We start from the raw sequence: 14,169 nt of genomic DNA, 5'->3' as shown, positions 1-14,169 counted from the left end.
AAGCAGCGCTGCCCTTCCTCGAAAAAAAAAAATATATGCTTCTTTTTTGTATCTCGTGTTGCGCAAAATGCCAAAAAAAAAAGCAATATAATATAGATATAGATGTATTTTTATGATCAGCCGCTCGCTACGTTTAACTTGAAATTGAAATGGAAATTGTGTGTTGGAATACCGTTTTTCAGAGCTTCAATTTTCCCTTTGTTGTAATTGTTTGTTTGCAAATTTGTCGCCTTTTCGGATACAATATTAAAAAAAAAAAATTCGACTTGTATGCATATATATTTGGATGTGTTGTTATTATAAGCAAACCGTTCATTTCATACCAACCAAGTTAGTGAAAGGGTTTCTTCTTATTTCTTCGTATTCATTACCCTTTTTCATTTTGTTGTTGTAACATTTGTTCAAATCGTTGGTGTAGTTTCTCGTGTAATGGCTAATACACATGAATATCACTTAACTAATAGTGTGTCTGTTTGTTAACAAAATGTATATATATATCTCTCGTTTTGCCCAAAATTACTGGCCGGAAAGGGGTAAAATGATGTTAAACCCTACATATTTTCCTTCTAATCATTCGAATAACATGCAACTGTCAGAATATGTGTGTTGTGTGTGTGTGTGTGTTTGGTGTTTTTGGAAAAGCTTAAAAACTAGTTTCAATTTTCATTTTCGAGTTGTTCTTGTTTTGTTTGGTGTATTACCTCATTGAGGCCAAAGTGGGTTCCTACTTTTCTGTCCTATATTCCACGGGCGCGCTTGCTCTCCGGTCCAATCCGTAGCATTAATGGCTGTGCAACAATCAAAGAAGTGATATAATTAACAATTATTCCAAGGATAAACGCACACTAAACACTCACCGCTTGATGTCGATGTTTGGAGGCCGTTTTTGCCAACAGCAGTAACAGTAAATAAAAGATAATGTAAGGTCAAGGTAAGGCGCTTCTGAATCGCCGCGTTAGAGAACACAACAAAAGGGGATACTATCAATAGTAGTAGTTGTAGTAGTAAGTAGTACGAGTAGCAAATAGTGAAAGGACGTACAAAAAATAAAAGGAAAACAAGGTGTTACGTTTGCTCTTTTATGTTTGCAAAACTATCTTCTTCATTTCTTTCAAAATCATATGCATTCCGATTGCATGTCTCTTGCAGTGGCTAAATTGTGTGTTTTTGTGGGCTATATATAGATATTTTTTGTTTGTCCGTGTCGTAGTCATCGTCCGCCATCATCGCCGTTAACGCTGTTGTTATCACCTTAAAGTTGTCCGGCCTGCTCGGGCCCGGGCGCAGGTCCAGCGGTGACCTGGGTGAACTGATGCTGAGCATAGTACGTGGCCGGCATGCTAAACTGATTGGCATACGGATTGGTGCCCGGTGCCGCCGCTGTGGTCAGCACCCCGGCAGCTTCGTACATGTAGGCAGCACTCGGCGGTGCCGGAGCTACAGCGGCTGCTCGGGCAGCGGCTGCTGCTACGGCCGCAATCGGTGGCGAATTGGCCGGTGTGTAGTGAACCAATGGTGTGGTCACTGCCGACGGCTGCGGCGGCGGAGCATAGTTGTTGCCATCATCCTTCGGTGGTTTGGGCTGCTGCTGTTGCTGGGCCAATTGTTGGGCCAACTGTTGCTGCTGCTGCGGCTGATAGTGCTGCTGGTAGTCACGTTTCGGTAACTGCTGGAAGCGCGGAGGCATGCCTCCAGCTCCGGCGCCTTGGGGCACAAATTGTCCACGACCGCGATATGCCTGCGGCATATACTGACCGCCCTGCTGGTGCGCCATATGCGGCTGGGGTCCGCCACCGACTCCGGCAGCTCCGCCGGCTCCACCGCCATTACCACCACCCTGGTGGCCCATTATGGCTCGGGGTCCGCCGCTGTTGAAGGGAGCCCTCGGACGATAGGCGTTGCCGTTCCGCTGCTGCTGTCCACCGCCACTGCTTCCGTCCTGTCCCATTTGATTCATGCGGTTCCAATTGTTGCCCAAACCGCCGCCGCCTCCATTCTGCTGATAGTTATTGCCGCCAGCGGCATACTGTGGGTAGCCACCGCCGTTTGGTGGTCCCCCGCGGTTGTTATTGTAGCCACCGCCGGCAGCCTGGTAGTTGAGGGGGTTGCTGCTGCGCTGCTGATAAACGCCATTGTGACCGCCATGATTGCGATCCCCGCTGCCATTGCTATTCCAGCGTTTGTTGCCACGATATCCGCCGCTGGGCATTGAGCGTGCGAGGTCCAAAAGCGCTTGCGATGGCGTCTGGCCCGCCTCCTCAAGCACGGAGATCAATTCACGTGCCTGCTTGGCATTGTCGTGTGTGAAAAGGGTATACGCAGTGCCTAGCTGCTGGCACCGTCCCGTGCGTCCGATGCGATGCACATAATTCTCGGAGGAGTTGGGATAATCATAGTTAATCACATACTGCAAATCCTCAACGTCCAGGCCGCGTGAGGCCACATCGGTGGCAATCAGAATATTCGACTTGCCGTTACGGAAGTCCTTCAGCACAGAGTCACGCTCGTTCTGGGTCTTGTCGCCGTGAATGGAGGTGGCGGTGTATCCCTCGGTGCGAATAATTTGTAGGATCTCCTCGACCTAGATGGAAAGGTGGGAATATTTTAGGTTTTAAGTAGTTGAATATCGAAATACATAGGCTACGAATGTTGTCAAGATCCTGTGGCACTTGGGCTTTAATTTCAAGCAAGCAAACAAGTTAGGTTGTTAGTTTACCAAGTTGTTTATGAAGAAAATGTGCACTCAAGTGTGCCAGGTGCCTCAAGTTCAATTATAGAAAACCAGGCAAGATTCAAATATAAACAAGAGTCTTGTATTTACATTTAAATGAAGAAATGCAAGGGCCACGGTTGAGTCAACTTTAAAAGGAATGTAATCTGATGTTGGAGAGGCTGTAATTACATATAGCCGTGGCTAGAGTCAAGTCTTGGGACTGTAACTTGGAGATGTAATGTCAGACAGACAGTGGACTACGACGCGTTCTAACTTTCTTCCTAGGAATTTCCAATAATTGGCAATACTCACCCGGATTTTGGTCTCTACAAAAATGATGATCTTATGTCCATTGTTGCTTCCATTATTGATGGTTGGGGCAATCTCCTTGAGCAGACGAACTAAGCGCTGTGGCTTCTCCATTTCGGTGCATATCTCTACTATCTGGCGAATGTTGTGATTGGCTGACAAACTCATCGACCCAATGTTAATTTCGATGTAATCGTTTAGGAAGTCGCCTGCTAAGGCCTGCACCTCTTTGGGCCAGGTAGCGGACCACATGACCACCTGACGATCGGGACGAATCTGTTCGATGATTTTTCGGATCTGGGGCTCGAAGCCCATGTCCAGCATACGGTCCGCCTCGTCCAGCACCAGGTAGGTGCATCTCTGTAGGTTAGTGTTCCGATTCTCTAAAAAGTCAATCAAACGGCCGGGTGTAGCGATGATCACCTCAACGCCGCGCTCCAAGTCACGGGCCTGGGGCACCTTGGAGGAGCCGCCAAAGATGCACGTGTGGCGTATTTCGGGCTTGCACAGGTGTCCATAGTCTCGCACCACCGACTGGATCTGCTGGGCCAGCTCGCGTGTGGGTGCCAGCACCAAGGCGATGGGTCCCTCGCCGCGCATAATGGGCGGCTGCTTAGAAATGTGCACAATGGCTGGCAGCATGTAGGCCAGCGTCTTACCGGATCCTGTCTGTGCGATGCCCACCAGATCGCGTCCAGATAGGGCAATGGGCCATCCCTGCGACTGGATGGCCGTGGGCTTGGTGAAGCCCTGGCGCGTCATCTCATCAATGACATGACATGGCAGCGAGCTCTCTTCGAAGCTAACCACGGGATGGGGTAGGTCCTGTCCAGACACGGTAATCTCCAGTTCGCGACGGATATCGGCCACCTCCTGCTCCGACTTGGCCAATGTGTTGGGGTGTATTACGTAAAAGTTCTTGTGGAACGGTTCCAGGTTATTCCATGTCGGTTTAACAAGGTTTCGTCCTGGATTCTTGGCCTTCTCGCGCTGAATCTCGGCGCGCTCCTCCTTGGATAGCATGCCCAGAGCGGCAGCATTGTAGTTACTACTCTGGTAGCCACCACCGCCGCCGTTATGCGGCTTCTGGTAGCGCTGTCCATAGCTGGGATTCTTGCCACGCAGACCGCCATAGCCACCGCCGTTACCACCTGCGCCGGCTGCACCGCCTCCAAGCCCATTTCCGGTAAAGGTCACACCATTCTGCTGACGGTATGGATTGCCACCGGCTCCGCCCATGCCCAGGCCATTCTGGATGCCGTAGGCCATTACGCCGTACGGCTGGCCAAAGTGCATGCTACCAGCGGCACCGGCCGCTCCATTTATGGTCGCTGCACCGCCGGCACCGGCAAAATTATTGCGCGGATAATATGGACGATCGTGGCGAGGTCCGTTGCCACCGCCTGCGCCTCCGGCGGCACCGTTACCGTAGTAGCCGCCTCCCGTGTGTTGTTGCACGCCACCGGCGTTGGGTGCATAAGTTCCTGCATACATCGCTCTAAATCCTAGCTCCTGCAAATGCCCAAAACAGAGAAGAAAAAACAATAAAATTTCAGTAAGAAATGGAAATTTCAGAAGAATACAAGAACAAAAAAAATACCGCACTTCGCGCACGAACACACACACACAGACTTTGCACTTTTGTAACTGTTTTGCTCTCTCTAACCGCCGCGTTACTATCGGGATTCGCTTTCGTTTTTGTTATTTCTGTTTTTTTTCGCTTCTACTCACCGTGTTGGTGTTGCCTGATGAGTTTAAAAAAATAGAAATAGAGAAACGGCTTTACTGAACTGTAGGCAAGACTATACTGAACTAATGAAGGGAAACGTGCTTGACAGGGGGACTCGAACTGGGGCTCGGGATGACAGGAGAAGCAGGGCCAACCACCTATCCGCCACCCACCACCGAAAAAATCAATACAGCATCGCAGCGGCGCTGCTCGGAGAGCGAGCAGCAACAAAGAGAAACAAACGCAGCACCGCGCACACACAAGAAAAAAAAAAAAAACCCAAGAGAAACGAAACGAAAAAAAAATGCATTGCATTTTCACGCCTCACCACGATTCCACACTTACCTTTTCCTCTTGGACTGTGTAGTTGTACGATTTATATATTAATGCGCTGCAATTGACATTGGCCTGCAGATTTTAGCAGCCTATTTCGATTTTTTCCTGTATCCTATTCAAGTCCTGTCTCGTCTAGTTGTTTTGCTCCGCTCTCTTTTCGTCACGCTCACGCCTCTTCGCTAATGGTAATTGATTGCAATTGCTGTCGCATTCGCTTACCACGGGAAACTAACTGTAAAGCTAACTAAAGGTGTACTTGGTTAAACACTAGGAGCTCATTAACTAATCCTAATTCTTGTATTTTAGATTTGTACAACAAAAAAAAAACGCGTTTGCAGCAGCAAGTTGTGTGGTGAACGGTGTGACCGTGGCCCGGTCGCTTAAATATGCCAAAGGGGATTTTGCGAAATGTGCCGAACTAGCGTCGATGAGGGAAATTTAATTAATTTTGTAAAGTAAACATACAGACGCTGAAAAATTGGGGAAAGTGTTTATATATCTGTATCTGCATCTGCATGCACACCCCCATTAAATAAAATTCGATTTTTCCCACTATTTCCAAATGGACCGGGAATCATTGGTCGATGGGGCAACGCTATGCCAGCTAAGTGTGACCGGATGGCTACCGCATAGAAACACTACTTCACCACGACGGACTGCCATTGTTTTCAATCGAGTATTTTCGCCGCTTTTTTATATTTTGGCCAACAACGTAAACAAACCTAATTTTAAAGTCTTATGGAGAAGGTAGAGGCTGTTTATGTGCCCAACGTGGATGCCTACCGGCGGCTGCTGAACAAGGCGGTGTCACAGCTGCTACAGGACAAGGGCGCCGGCCAGGCAAGCAACCAGTGCCTGGAGACGCTCACCCAGATGCTGCAAGCGCGTAAGTCTAAATAAATATTTGCATACCTAGTGTTATGTAGCGCCTAGTGGTTATCCATCCTCACCTTTCCAGTTATCGTGGAGATCGGGAACTCGGCGCACAACTACTGCGAGCTAAGCGGACGCACAATGCCCACCGTGGGCGATGTAAGCCTGGCCCTCATTAATATGGGCATTACGGTCAGCAGCCTGGATCCATATATGCGGAGGGAGGTCTATGCGCCAATACCCCTGCCACCGCAACAGACCCAGCAGCGTCAGCTAAGCCTGCTCCAAGCTGGCAGCAAGTCCTCGCATCCACATTACGTGCCCAGCTACTTCCCGTCAATGCCGGATCCGCATGCCTACATAAGAACGCCCACGCATAAGCAGCCGGTGACGGAATATGAGGCGATCCGTGAGAAGGCCGCCTGCCAGAAGCGGGACATCGAGAAGGCGCTCACCAAGTTCCTGTGCAAGACCACGGAAACGAACAATCTCTTTCCCACCGAGGACAACATGTTTCCATGTCAGTGCCCTGCAACTCTTATCATATTCTATACTTTGCTTATATTGTGTAATTTTCCGATTAGTGATTGCCTGCAAGCCCGCATTCCCGCCCTACGCTGCCGCATTGAATCCCACGGATCAGGTGTTTGACTTTGAGGAACTGGAATACCATTACCTGGTGGCCAATCGCACAGAGGATGCGCCCAGCAAAGGTGAGCTCTGGCCTCTATGAATCCTATTCTATGTATATTTACACTCTATTTCCAGAAGACGGCGAAGAGGGCGACAGTGACAATGAGGAGCTGGACGGCGACAAGTCCAAGGAGGAGAAGCCCGAACTGGAGATCAAACCCAACTCAACCACGAATAAGGCAATACTGGAGAATCCTAATATCGACAATCCCTACTTGAGGGCTGCCACATTGCCCAAGCGATCCAAGACTGGACCCACTCCTGGGATTATGACGGGCAGGAGTTTGGCCACTGCAGCGCCAACAATACCCACGCCTTCCACTTTAGACATAACCAAAAATAGCGTATAGATGTAGCTTGTAATTATAGGTAAAGTTTTATATAAATTAAGTTTCAAATTGAATGTGGAAATGGTTTTTTTGTTTATTATAGTTTTTTGTTATATTTTGTAGAATATCTTTGGATGCCAAGGGTAACTTTTGTCCGTTCATAAACTACTTAATTGAAACCCTTTCAGTCTCCTGCACGCTTACCACAATCAGGATGTTAGAAAGTATTGTCCCCTCATGTTAGCCAACAATTAGGGACGCAGTGCATTTTGCCAACTTTGTTATATTAAATTAAATGGGAAGCATTCGGCCTTTGCCTTTGGCTCGAACTTGTGCCCACACTCTGCTGACATTTACCGCCGAAACAAAGCACCAACTCTGCACGGGCCAATTAAGAGATGCAAAACTATTTGCTGTCCGAGCGTATTAGCCTCAATTAGGGGCATATGTCGCTTTTATATTTCTGATAAATTGGATTAAATGTGCATGGATTGCATGGCAGGACAGCGGCCCTACCACTTGTCCTCCCGCTTCATTGCATCAGGATTATTACGATGACCACTCGACCAGATGTAAAGTCGCATAAGCCCCTAACTTTCAAGTGGGTGACGTCTGTGTATACAAAATGGATGCAGTCATTGGTGATAATTTATTGCGACATCATTTTTAATGAATTAAAATTGAATATGGGTGAAAGTGTGGAATTCTTATTCATTTCAATGATAGTAAGGGGTAACATTACAAATCAGTTGAATATTTGGTCGATTTTTTTTTTTGCAAATATTTTTATTAATTAAGATTTTGATTTTGGTAATCATTGGCTTCGTATACCTATAAATATTATAAAGTGTGCAATTTTTTTTGGGTAAATCCAAGTTTTTCAAATATCATAACTCAGCCAAAAATGCATTAATTTCAATTCGAAAAGCTGTTCTATGCTAGTTTTTATTAGTTTAACAAATCTGCATACTTAATTTAAAATTTTAGAAGGTTCAAATTTTTTTTTTTGCCAATTTTTGAAAATTTTAACGATGTAACCCCTTTGCTTTTCTCAAGAAATTTAAAATTTTTGAAAACATTTCTTTTCTTGTCGGAGATGGCTAGATAGATTCGCCTGACGATGCTGATCAAGAATATATATGGTTTATGGGGTCGGAAATGACTCCTTTACTGCGTCCCAAGCTCGCTGCCCACTCGTTCCATCGATGTGCCGCTCTGTTATACCGCGGAGTGGACGGTCGTCCGGTCAACACCACCACCACCACCGCCACCACCTCCACCACGTCCAGTTGCATCTCCAAATACGATTTCATGTCCAGTCCCACTGCCCGCCGCCTTACGTGGCGCCTCCTGCCACTCTCCTGGTCATTCGCCAGGAGCAGGACATCTCGGCGCTTGGTTTTTCGTACTTTTAGGTGGTTTCCGGATATGTTTGGGATTGGTCGCATGCTCGTCGCCATGTCTACTGTTGTTAGCCAAGGTCGGTTGCCTTGCTGGCCACACAATTAACCTGGAATCTCCTCTTATTGCTAATTTATTTACAATTGGCTTATTGGCATAGTGAAATGGCGGGAAGGTGAATTCCTTATATTTCTCCTTTTTTGGCTTATATAGCTGTACTCTTTTCTCGCACGCGTCGCTTGCGGGCTATAAGCCTACCACTTTCGGATCGCTCTACTCACCATACGATCGCAGCAGCTGCTCATTATTTCAACACTGGCGAGCGTCGAAGGCAGTCGTGGTTTTTTCACTCCGGGTTTTTCGCAGCAAATAATATTAAATAAACTAAATCAGCAAGTCGCGCGTGTTAATATTGTGTTGCCCAAGTGATTAACTAGTGGGCAGTGCTAAAACATATATCAGAGAAGTCAAGGAACGCCATTAACAGGCTGCAGCCCAAGAAAAAAAATACAACAAAAAAAACGGGTGCTCCAAGTCACCATTTGCTGTCGGGCGAACGAAAACGGGTAAATAAAGGAAGGAAAACTGTGCGGAAAGCGGGAAAACAACCGGAAAAATCTACGTCGACGGTGATATACGCGGATGACCAGATCGCAATCGGATCTATGCGCGAAAATCCGCATTTAAAGCCGGAAAAATATACGCCTGAGTTGCGCAACCAAAGGAGCCGTTCGTGTGTGTGTGTGCGCGTGTGCAAGTGAAACAAATGCATATGTGCGGTGAAATTTTGTTGTTTTTGTTGTAGTGATTTTTGTTGTGTGCAAGTGAAACAGATATATATGCGCCAGGAATTCAACAGGTCCCGGTGAACGAGGTGAATTCAGCAAAGCGCTTTCGCTTGGAACTTTTTCATTACACAAGTGGTGAGTAAAGATCATTTGTTGCTTTTGTTTCTCCTATCCCCCATGTTTGTGGTGAGCCCATACTTAGCTGTTAGTTGTGTTTCTGGTAATTCACCTTAATATTGAAATGTAAACAAACGAAAAGAGAGCGCTCTCTCTCACCTCAAGCAGAGCGAACTGAAAGTCCTAATTGAGTCCTTTGATTTGATTGCCTCGGCCGTGAGCTGGACATTAATTTATTTTATTTAATATAAATGAACATTAATTTATTTTATTTAATTAAATGAACTAAAACAATTTATTTTAAATTATTATTTTTATATATTTTTATGCCAATTATTTTTATTAATTATTTGTATACATTAATGTCAAATTTTTATTAAGATATTAGCATATGGGGTTCAAATATTTAAAAAACTAAACCTTTTATGAATTGTTGACAAAACTTGGGGTAAGTTCGCTGTCGAAACTTTATTGATTGTGATTTTGATTGCGAACAGAAGCATATATATATTTTGGCAATCATTGGGTTTAGCTTCGCTTACCTACAAGAAATTTTAAAATATGTTTATTCTAGGTATACTAAATCAATATTTTAAATGCACTTTAAATTAAAATTAAGTAATGGGGCTAATGGCAATAAAAGGATTAATCAAAAAATAAGTGCAAAGCGAGCATAGCTGATTATACACCCAGGCCTGATCCATCCGATAGTATCTATATATGATATAATTGTCATTGGTAAGACTTACCGGAATTGAGGACACGTCATTGTTTACATCCATCCAGTGCGTAGAGCTTCTTCCTGTTTATCCAGATGCATTGCGTTGGGTCCAGGTGATGTTAATTTGGTTTACTATCACTCCCACTTCAGTTAAGATTTACCGAAATTAAGGACACGTCATTGTTTACTTCCATCCGGTGAAGAGTTAATTACACGTCATTGTTTACTTCCATTCGGTGAAGAATTTTAGGACACGTCATTGTTTACTTGCATCCGGTGTAGAGCTTCTTTCTGTTTATCCAGATGCAGGTGACATTATCACGATCACTTCCACTTTCACCATAGATGTTGCCAGCAGCCACTCCGCGCACCGAATAAGGCCCGAGGGCCGGTAGCGCCCTGTATTTATAGTGCCCGAGCAAAGAGAGCCGAGAATAAGTGAGCGGGAGCGTAAGGGCTATCTCTGGAGAAAGGCAGTGAGAGTGTTAGAGAGTAAGGGGTGCCTCTTGAGTTGCACAGTCATACCAAATACGTTGCACGGTGCATTAAGAGAGTGAGAGGGAGAGGGGGAGGGGGAGTTTTGGAATTTCCTTCACATTTAACGATCGAAACCGAAATTCTGAAATAATATAAAATATCCATATCTTAATTAGATGAAAATATCTTAAAAACTACAGGAGTTTGTATTATTTTTTAAACATTTTCCGATCGTTCCCATGAATACTATATGATATAGTCCTCCGATCCTATTCATTCCGTTTTTCTAAATATTTTCCGATCGTTCCTATGGTCGTAATGCAATGGTCGTAAGCTGGAAAATGTTTTATTTTATCAAAAAGAAATGAAATCGTAATTTAATGAATTAAAATCATTCATTTAAATTGTTATTAAATTTATTTACATCATTTTTATTTATTATTTTCATATATTAACATCAAATTGTTTCTTATTAACAAATTAATAAAAATATTTTTATTTACATAGCTTAAATATTTTAAAAACTAAGCCTTTTATTTATTGTTGACAAAGAAAACTTTAAAAACTTGGGGTGCATTTGGTGTCGAAACTTTATTGATTAAGATTTTGATTGCAAACAGAAGCATATATAGTGAAGTGTTTTAATATTGTGAGTCGAACTAATGTCCCGTCAGTTGACTAAGGACAACGCTAAGTTGAATTAAAACAAACGAATATTCCGCTTCACGTCTTTATTCAATTGATCTCAGCTTAAGACTAAATTATTGTGACAAAAATCTTACTTCTACTGCCCTTTGTTTACAAGAGTTGGGGAGCGAGATCGCCCGTTTGGGATATTGATTGAAGAATTATTTATGTTATTGAGAAGGAGCATTGCTTGCTCCGGATGTGGATTGTTTACATTGGTTCAGCGTGGGATCGCCTACGCTGCAGATTCATATTTCTTGGAACATAGCTGAATTTGTGAATATGTCACTTCCCTCCCCTTAAAAGGGTTGCCTATGATTGGGTTGGCATTTCAGGGTACAATGCAGGCAACTGATTTTGTGCCGGTTCTATTTCTTGTTGTGGTTCTTGATTATTTTTTGCTTGTTTTCTAAATTTTGTATATAAAAAGGTAAGTGGATTTTGTGTATACAATTTTGATAGGACAACAAAAATAATAAGAACGATAACAACTAATATTATAATTACGTAAAGTGTGGTATTATTTTCTGAAATTAGTTTTAAAACGTCATTATGTTCTACTATTTTTATCTTAGTAACATTAATCGGTGAATACAATGCTGTTAAATCAAATTCTGGACTTAACGAATTTTCGCTTAAAATAACATTTCCAATTTTAACTCTACATTGTTTTATTCTAATAATTTTGCTTCCATTTATTTTAATATCGCCATTTAATTCTTGACAATTTTGTTCGATTGTAGTTTCAGTTAGATTCCATGTAAGTATAATATTTGGTTCTACATATTGAATCATTTCCTTTGTAGGAGTTGGTATAAAATTACAAATTGGATTTTTACGCTTAATTATATTTTTAATGCATTCATTATTAACTTCTTTATTGTCTTGATTATAAATTTTATTCTTATCTTCAAAATATGATTGTTGATCTGAATAGTCTAACTGATATCCATTATGGTCGGGATAAGGAATTATTTTAATGGTGTTAATGGTTTTGTGGTTAATAGGGATATGTGAAATAAGTAACAATTCGTTATTTTTGTAGTCAATCCACGTAGATGTTTTGATTAAAAGTATATTTTGGCTGTTAATGCGTTCTAGTTTGTCGTAATTGAGTAACTTTGGGTTAAAAAGTCCAAGACGTGAAAGTTGCATGCCCATTTCGATGTCTTCAATGTACTCAATAAATTGCATGAGTTCATAAACAAGTGTGTCAATACTATTGCGGTTATTTTGGTAGTTAGTCAGTTTCTCCAGTCCTTCATTCACAAACTTTATGACATCATTTAATTTATGAAGTTGAATTGAATTTTCTGCAATTATGTCAATTTTTTTGTTAATGTTTACCCTATCATTTTCATCAAGTGTGCCAAAAAGAAATTTAAAAGATGAACCTATTATGTCAAATAGTCCACGTTTCTGCCTATTTTGCTGATGAATAGTTATACCATTTAATTCTTTTAGTAGTTTATTGTATAAATATTTCATTCTGGGCGAGTCTTTGATTTTGTTACCAAAAGATTCAGTGATAATATTGATTTCTGTTAGATTAATCCTTAAACAGTGATGTTCATATACTACCGGTATTTGAATTGGAACGCTTGAGAAGAGTAAATAGCCAAGGTCGGAATCTGTGTTGGTTATTTGAATTTGTTGAGTGTGGCCCGTGGTGAATAAGAGAAATAACATCATCGTACAGAAGATTCCTGTGGAAGTTTAACGGCATTAGTTTTCTTTTGTTTCTTAAATTGTGTTTTGTAGTATTGGGTTTCCCTATTTCGATTAATAATTTTGTAATGGTCTTCGTCTATTTTTTTTACATTTTTATTAGCTTTAAATGGATTTTCTAATTTTCCCTTTTGAAGTGGACCTTTTCTGTATCTAGTGTCAATGTCAAATTCCTGTCGATCTTCATTTATTTTATCTATTTTCCTTTCTTTAATATTTTGAGTGTTTAATATTGGATGTCCAGCGTATAAGAATATTTGAGCAGGTGTTTGTCCAGTGGTGTCATGTTTTATTTTATGATTGTATGTGTAAAGAATTGTCTCTATCTTGCTTAATTTTACTTCTTCATCATCGGATGAGTTGATTATTCGGATTTTTTCATTTATTGTCTTATGTAGTCTTTCGACGTCTGCTACACCGGTTTTTGCCGTGTTAAGTTGTAATTCAATTCCTTCTGCTTCAAGCCATCGCTTTAGAGTCAAGCTGGTGAAAGCTCCGTCTCTGTCTGCCTTTAGTAATTTGGGTTTACCTAACTGATTAAAAATGCGCATTAGTGCGTTCCTGCATTCTATCCAATCCTTTGATTTAATATGTTCAAGTGTAGCGAATTTTGAATAAATGTCAATGCAACTGATGTAATGTTTTCCCTCAGATGAATAAATATCTACCACAAATTTGTCTCGACAATGTTCAGGGTTGGGTGTGATTTTAAGAGGCATTTTGGTATTTCTGTGTTCTGTTTTAGCCAAATTGCATATGTTGCATTCATTTATTATATTCTGAATTAATAGTTGGCTATTTGGAAAAAAGTGATTTTCTTTAAATAATTTAGTCATTTTCTGTATACCTGGATGTAAAAGTTTTTCATGTGATTGAAGTATAATTTCTTTGAATTCGGCGTATGAACAAACATTCTTTAATAAGTGGAGGCTGCGAATTACTTTAGTGTAAGTGGTATTAATAATTTCTCTGTGTGCTCTTTGAATGATTTCAAAATCTACATCGCTTTCAATATGAATAGTAATGTTTCTATGAATAAAATGATCAAGTAAAATTTGTTTGGCTTTGTCGAGTGTCATTACATTATATTGAATTGTTGTAATGGAGTTACCGAATATTGTTGAATGCTCTACTTTATTGTTATCGGATTTAATGAAAATTATTTGTTTTTTGAAATAGTTTATTGGTTTTTCTGTTAAATGAATTAGGTTACTATTATCTTCTTCTGCACTATGTTGAGTAACTTCACTATGGTGATTTTCTTCAAT

General features: G+C 41.9%; 2 protein-coding genes across 4 annotated transcripts; one reads left to right on the top strand and one right to left on the bottom strand.

Moving 5' to 3' along the window:
- Positions 1-1,065: 1,065 nt before the first annotated feature.
- mahe (maheshvara) lies at positions 1,066-5,499 on the bottom strand. Of its 2 annotated transcripts, none has more exons than XM_020952833.2 (3): positions 5,097-5,499; positions 3,026-4,534; positions 1,066-2,581 (listed from the first exon to the last, which is right to left on the bottom strand). In XM_020952833.2, exons 2-3 carry the CDS (start codon positions 4,514-4,516, stop codon positions 1,253-1,255), a joined length of 2,820 nt encoding a protein of 939 aa, XP_020808492.1. In that variant the 5' UTR covers positions 4,517-4,534; positions 5,097-5,499; the 3' UTR covers positions 1,066-1,252. The 2 variants fall into 2 exon arrangements, with proteins under 2 accessions (XP_020808492.1, XP_020808491.1); XM_020952832.2 differs by having other exon boundaries at positions 4,754-5,445.
- Taf8 (TBP-associated factor 8) lies at positions 5,479-7,056 on the top strand. 2 transcript variants are annotated; one of them, XM_086836792.1, is made up of 4 exons: positions 5,479-5,973; positions 6,046-6,480; positions 6,545-6,673; positions 6,732-7,056. In XM_086836792.1, the coding sequence occupies exons 1-4, from the start codon at positions 5,826-5,828 to the stop codon at positions 7,001-7,003; spliced, it is 984 nt and encodes a 327-aa protein (XP_086692918.1). In that variant the 5' UTR covers positions 5,479-5,825; the 3' UTR covers positions 7,004-7,056. The 2 variants fall into 2 exon arrangements, with proteins under 2 accessions (XP_086692918.1, XP_020808461.2); XM_020952802.2 differs by having other exon boundaries at positions 6,729-7,056.
- The last annotated feature ends 7,113 nt before the right edge of the window (positions 7,057-14,169 follow it).

Source organism: Drosophila serrata, unplaced genomic scaffold, assembly GCF_035046125.1.
Source record: "Drosophila serrata isolate PLE 108 unplaced genomic scaffold, ASM3504612v1 contig_293, whole genome shotgun sequence".
Classification (NCBI taxonomy): domain Eukaryota; kingdom Metazoa; phylum Arthropoda; class Insecta; order Diptera; family Drosophilidae; genus Drosophila; species Drosophila serrata.
The sequence above is the reverse complement of the archived record's forward strand: the minus strand, read 5'-3'. Positions and strand labels throughout refer to the sequence as shown.